General features: G+C 66.9%; 1 protein-coding gene across 2 annotated transcripts; it reads right to left on the minus strand.

Moving 5' to 3' along the window:
* Positions 1–332: 332 nt before the first annotated feature.
* TRIM47 (tripartite motif containing 47) lies at positions 333–5,518 on the minus strand. Of its 2 annotated transcripts, none has more exons than XM_077163866.1 (6): positions 3,705–4,561; positions 3,293–3,523; positions 2,914–3,112; positions 2,405–2,479; positions 1,784–2,211; positions 333–1,680 (listed from the first exon to the last, which is right to left on the minus strand). In XM_077163866.1, the coding sequence occupies exons 1-6, from the start codon at positions 4,035–4,037 to the stop codon at positions 1,306–1,308; spliced, it is 1,641 nt and encodes a 546-aa protein (XP_077019981.1). In that variant the 5' UTR covers positions 4,038–4,561; the 3' UTR covers positions 333–1,305. The 2 variants fall into 2 exon arrangements, with proteins under 2 accessions (XP_077019981.1, XP_077019980.1); XM_077163865.1 differs by adding an exon at positions 4,798–5,518 and having other exon boundaries at positions 1,454–2,211; positions 3,705–3,800.
* Between the last annotated feature and the right edge of the window lie 291 nt (positions 5,519–5,809).

A 5,809-nucleotide genomic window follows, 5' to 3' on the forward strand; every position in this document is an offset into this window, starting at 1 on the left:
GACTGGAATTCCTACCCGGAAGCCCCAGTTCTGGGCCGGGGCCTGTGTAGCTCACATTCCAGGACATGCCAGAGCTTCCTGCAGATCGGGAACCAGAGGTTTCTCCAGTAAGGGGGGATGGGGGAGGGGCAGGAGAAGACTCATAGGGTGCCAGAGGGGTGGGCGGGGTTCTTTGAAAGGTGGGGGGCTGGCAGCAGGCGAGAAGGGGCTGGAGGAAGCCCCCCAGCCGGTCCAGGCTGTGACAGCAACAGCGGCAGCCTTCTGGCCTGCCCACTGTGCAGGGTGAACCGGGAACCTGCGACTGTCGGGGGGGGGGGGGGGGCGGGGGGAACTTGCTGAGAACCCAAAGCTCAGCAGAGCAAGGGGCCCCACCCGGAAAAACAACGTCCTGGTGGCGGGGGCAGAAGCAGGGCTCTGTGGGAGGGGCTATTTTTAGCTGCTGAGGCGACCAGGGCAGGACTTGTATGGCCTTGCTGTCTGGCTGCAAGGCTCGCCTGCTGTCCTGCCTGACCTTATGCAGGCAGCTGAGAGGCCTCTGCACCTGCCCCTGCCCCCGGGGGACGCGGCCTCTCTCTGGGGTTCACCTGGGCCACCGAGAACCCAGTAGGATGGAGGGAGGAAGTCTGGCCCGGGAACACTCACCCCGTGGGCTCAGGAAGCAAGCCTGCCCCCTGCAAGTAGAAGTTGGGGCCCCCAGGCTGGAGGGTAGGGGGTGCAGGGCAGCAAAGGGATGGAGCATCGTGTTCCAGCCCAATAGCTGGGGTGCAGAGAGGTGGGGCACACTCCAGAGGAGGACAAGGTCTCTTTCTTGTAGGTAACCTCAGCTCCAGCCCCACCTGGGGTTGGCTCAGCATGACCCTCCATGAAAAGTCTTTGTGTAAGAGAGACAGAGAAAGAAGCAGGGATCCAGGGCTCAAACTTTCTTGCCACTCCCAGGGGCCCTGCCCTGCTCCAGGGCTGTGATGTGAGCCCTCCATCCCGAGCAAAACCCCTGAAGGCAGGTCCAGCACTAGGCCGTGGCATTGAGGATGAAAATAGCTGGTGGGAACTCGAGGCATCCAAAGCAAACACCCAGGCAGCTGGCAGGACCGGGGGCTCGGGGGAAGGCACCTGTAGGGGTAAGCACTTCTGAGCCCTGATCTCCTGCACCAGGACTCTCCTTCCCAACGGGAAACCTGGGGCCAGGGGCCCTCTGCCCTCTCCTGCTTGCCCTTGTGAGATGAGCTCCTGAAAGATGCAGAGTCCTGGGGATTCTTGGCAGGTGGAAAGAAGAATGGAAAAGGGAGTCAGTCGTTCAACAAATGTTTATTGAGCACCGCGACGTGCCGGGGGGGCTGGGCCCTGTGCTGGGCACCTGGTGGAGGAGGGGCCGGGGTAGCTTGATCTCTTCCAGCTGGGGGGCTCTCTCTCCCAGAAACAGGGCCTCTTGAGGGTAAGGTGAGGGCCCGTGTGTGTGTGTGTGTGTGTATGTGTGTGTGTGCGTGTTACTCTAAGGCTAGTGACGTCCCCCGGGTTCAGAGCAGTCAGCTTCGCCAGAGCTGAGGCACAGCAGGAGGTCTGGGCCCCGGCATCACCTCCTCTTGAGCACAGATATGCAGGACTTCTTGAGGGGCCCGATCTGCAAATGGGCATCCACGCTCTCCAGGAAGAAGGCCGGCTTGAGCCTGTGGGCGAAGAGCCCTGCAAAGTGGTTGTCCAGGCGGCTCTGGAAGGAGTCACTGGGGGAAGGTGGGGGGCCGCTCCGGCGTGGCCGGGCAGCCTTCAGCCTCCGCAGCAGGCTCACCTTGCCGTCTCGCACGGCATAGAAGGCCAGCGCCCGGTCGGCGTACTCCAGGCAGATGCCCACGGTGGGCGAGAAGGGCTGGGAGAGGGGCATCTCCAGCCCGTGGAACCAAATTGAGAAGCTGCGTCCGTTCCACTGCAGGCAGCAGGAGTGGGCGTTGCGGCCCAGCCGGCCCCGGTCGTAGGGCTCTTGTGGGGAGAAGTCCTCGGCCATGACCCCCATGCTGACCCAGCCCTCGATGATCTCCACCTCCCAGTAGTAGGTGCCCCGGTCGAGGGCACCCTCGCCCAGCACCTGCTCGCAGTGGGTGAAGCGGGTGGGCGACTCGGGGTAGTTGATGGGACACAGTACCCGCTTGACGCCTTTGGTTCCAAAAAGCTGCAGGAATTTGTCCGCCGTGTCGCTGTCCAAGTCCACGATGTAGGCAACTGCTCTCGCGGGCGGGACAGAGATGCAGGGCTCAGATGGGACGGCCTCTCTCCCAGGCACCCGTCTCCCCCATACACGGGCCCCTCTCCTTCTTTGCTGGGGACCACTCCATGAGCTAACCTAGTTCGCCCCAAGGACGAGGGAAGGGAATGGGAGCCAGGCAGCCAGGGGAGGGCCTAGGTGCCCACTTACACTTTAGAAAGTAGTCCCTGGGGGCTTCGCTCTCCAGGTGATTGGTGCTGTCAGGGGCCTGGGACTCGGCATCAGCTGCAGAGGAGACAGTGGGGACAGGTCGCTACAGACTGCCCAAGATGTTGCAACTGGTGCACCCGCACTGGCCCCACTCTAAACCAGAGACCACAGTTCCCGCTCCTGCCCTTCTCCCAGGGTCCTGAGTCACCTGGCGACAGGTACACGCCAGAATATGGCACCCAGTGTCCCCATGCATGCCTGGTCCCTGGGTTCTGAGCCTTGTGCCACTTGCCCCCTGGATCCTAGTCCCCTCTGTAGCTAGGGGGTGGGCAAGAGAAAGGGCCCTCTGTGGCCAAACTGACTTGTCACCACACAGAGGTGGCTCCAGGCACTGGCAGGATTTGAGCCAGGCACAGTTTCCATCCTCCGCTTCTGGATGGGCACCAGGCTTGGGGGTGCCCGGGCAGACTGGGAAAGGGTGAGTCAGCCAGGCGTGGGGGAGCACCCACCTTCCGAGCCTGGCTTCTGCAGGCTGTCCTCATTGCTTCCCAGCCCCTGCAGCTGCTCCCACTGGCTGGTGCAGGCCGCAGCCAGCACATCTCTCACCGCCTGGACGGCTTGGCTCGACTTGGTGAAGCTCAGCTCCCTCGGGGGGCTGGGCCCAGGGCCGCACCCCTCTTCTAGCGCCAGCCGTAGGGCCAGGAGCTCCTGTGCCAGACAGATGCCGGTTAAGGTTGTGCTGGCTCCAGCTCTGCCCGGCGGGGGTGGGACAGCTCTGCCAGGAGGCTGGGTCAGTTCCTCGAGGCCACGTGCTTGGGGGCAGTTTCTCCATGCCCGCCGCCCCTGCCTCCCTCTGCCTCCCACCTTTCCCACCGGCAGCCCCCTCACCTGCAAGAAGCTGACTGAATCTGCCTCCGGGACCTGGCTGAGGTTGTGGCGGGCACGGCTGAGCCGGCTGCGCTGCTCCTCCTGCCGCCGCAGGTCCCCCTGCGAGTGGGCCAGCATGGCGGCCTCCCCCTCCTCGATGAAGCCCCGCACCTCTGCCTGGAAGCCCTGCAGGGTGGCCGCGGCCTCGGCAAACAGCCTGCTTACCCTCTCCCGCTCTGCTGCAGCCGCGCTCTGCACGGGACGGCATTGGGGGTGGGCATGAGGGCAGGGTATGGTCCTGGGCTTCGGCTCCATCCTCCCCACCCTGCCCACACCTCTCGGGGGCACCCAGGGACCCAGCCGAGCCTGCCCAGATCCCCAGGGCAGGGGAGACCCTCCGTTCAGTGGGGCTGGGGGAGGTGGCGGCTCTGACCTTGATGAGGGCCACGGTGCGCCGGGACTGGGCGATGCCGGCACCCAGCTCGTCCATACGGTCGTCTGCAGCGCTCAGGACTTGGGGCTGCTCAGCCTGTGGGTGACACCGTCCGTGAATCCAGGGTCTGGCAGAGGCCAGAGGCCAGCACCCAGGGCCCGCAGGAGAGAGAAGAGGGGGGAACCAGAGTGGTGTCTGTGCCTGGGTGAGACTAGCAGTGGCCATGATGTCGTGACCGTGCCAGAGGTGCCACTCCCAGATGCCCATGGACAGGAGGCCGGCGTGGTCGTCCGCCCTCCCTGCCTGACACAGGGCATGTCCAGGGCCAGGCATGGACCCTGCTGTTGCTCAAATTCACTTGAGAACCTCCTCCAGTGGGAAGAGAGGCCAAGGATGAAAGTGTGCCAGGGCGACTGCACAAGTGGGCCTGCCACTGTTCTGGGGATCACTGACCACCCCCCCCAGGTCTGTATCCCCAATGTAGGCCTGAAAACAGGGGATTCCGAGTAAATCCCCTGGGTCTTATGAGTCACTGCTCCAGGCAGGAGAGACGGAAAATCCCAAGGCCGGAGGCACCAAGACCCGGCTGGAAGCCAAAGGAAACTGGGGGCGGGAAGGAGAGGATAGGGCTGCACACATGCTCGCGGCGGATCTGCTGGACAGAGCAGAGCTGTGTGCCGGCCTCCGCCTCTCTTCTGCGGCACTCCTGTCCCCGCCACACCCATCCCACCCCCTGCCTCAGCCCAGGGCCAGTTTCAGCTGGAACCGGCATGCGAACCGGCATGCGCAGGAGCGCATCAGCCTCGCCGCCGGCATCAGCCTCCCGGGCACCCCACGGGCCTGGCCCAGCCCCGTCCTGGCTCAAACCTACATCGACCCTGGCTCAGGTCCCCCGCCCTCCCTTCGCGTCCTGCGTGTCCTCCCTCCCCCATTCCCATCTCCACCACCGCGAGAAGGTGGTAATTTCAAGACAAGGATCCTTTCCGAGCCGGGAAGGAGGGACTGGGGGTGTCCACGGCCCCCTCCCCCCCCCCCCGCCAGCTCGCGCGCCGCCACCGTCCAGCCCCTGCCTGCGCAAGGCGTCCGCGCCCACCTCCCGGAGCGCGCGCTCCTGCTCCAGCGGCACCAGGTCGTGGCCGCGGTGCTCCAGGGCGGCGGCGCAGGCCTCGCACAGGCACACGCGCTCCGTGCGGCAGTAACGCTCGAGCGGCCGCAGGTGGCGCGGGCACAGGCTCTCCTCCAGTCGGCGCAGCGGCGGCACCAGGCGGTGTCCGCGCAGCGCGGGGCTGCGCTCGTGCGGGCCCAGGTGTGCTGGGCAGAAGGAGGCGAGGCAGGTGAGGCAGGAGAGCGCAGCGGGCAGGGCGGCGCCCTCGGGACACGCGTCGCAGCGCACTGGCTCTTCGGCCTCCGGCCACGGCTCGGGGGCGCAGGGAGCCGACGGCTCGGGGGCGCTGGGCAGCACGCTGGGCGCCGCGGGCTTCGGGGCCGGGGCCGGGGCCGGGCTGGAGGCCGGGCTGGAGCCGGGCCCGGGGCCCGAGCCCTGGCGGAGCTGCAGCAGCTCGGACAGCGTGTGGTTCTTGCGGAGCTGCAGGCCGTCGGGGAAGGGCTCCTGGCACAGTGGGCAGCGCGCTGAGCCCCCCGGCCCGCCGGCACCTCCTGCGCCGCGGTGCGGCCAGAGCGCGCCCAGGCAGGCGAGGCAGAAGTTGTGGCCGCAGGGCAGGGTCACCGGCTCCCGCAGCGGCTCCAGGCAGATGGGGCAGCCGAAGGGCCCGCTGCCGTCCATGGCTCCGCGGCCGCCGGGGGCACCGCCTGTTCTGCTCCCGCCTGGGAGGGACCCGGGCCGTTTGCGCTTCAGCGCCGCCCCCCAGGGACGGCGGCCAAAAGTTCGGCCCCCGCCCGCCCCCTGACTCGGACCGCCCCCCCAGCGCCGCCCGCCCGCCCCAGCACAGCCGGCCCGGGCCCCAGACAGCGCCGGCCCGCCCTTCAGGGCCTCGCCTGACTCCCAGGGGCTGTGGGCGGCCGCCCCCAACTGCATAAGGAGGTGGGGGTCAGGGGGCGGGGTCAGAAAATGGGGTGGGGGGGCATGCTGGAAGGAGACTGGAGAG

Source organism: Tamandua tetradactyla, chromosome 6 (genome assembly GCF_023851605.1).
Source record: "Tamandua tetradactyla isolate mTamTet1 chromosome 6, mTamTet1.pri, whole genome shotgun sequence".
In the NCBI taxonomy this organism is placed as follows: Eukaryota; Metazoa; Chordata; class Mammalia; order Pilosa; family Myrmecophagidae; genus Tamandua; species Tamandua tetradactyla.

Bases quoted from the DNA above. Each gene is read 5' to 3' on its own strand.
- TRIM47 (XM_077163865.1), bottom strand. From the start codon at position 5,487: ATGGACGGCAGCGGGCCCTTCGGCTGCCCCATCTGCCTGGAGCCGCTG. The intron at 3,524-3,704 runs GTCAGAGCCGCC...CGTCCCGTGCAG, and splicing joins GCACCGTGGCCCTCATCAAG to AGCGCGGCTGCAGCAGAGCG. The intron at 2,480-2,913 runs GTGGGTGCTCCC...TCTCCTCTGCAG, and splicing joins GCAGAAGCCAGGCTCGGAAG to CTGATGCCGAGTCCCAGGCC.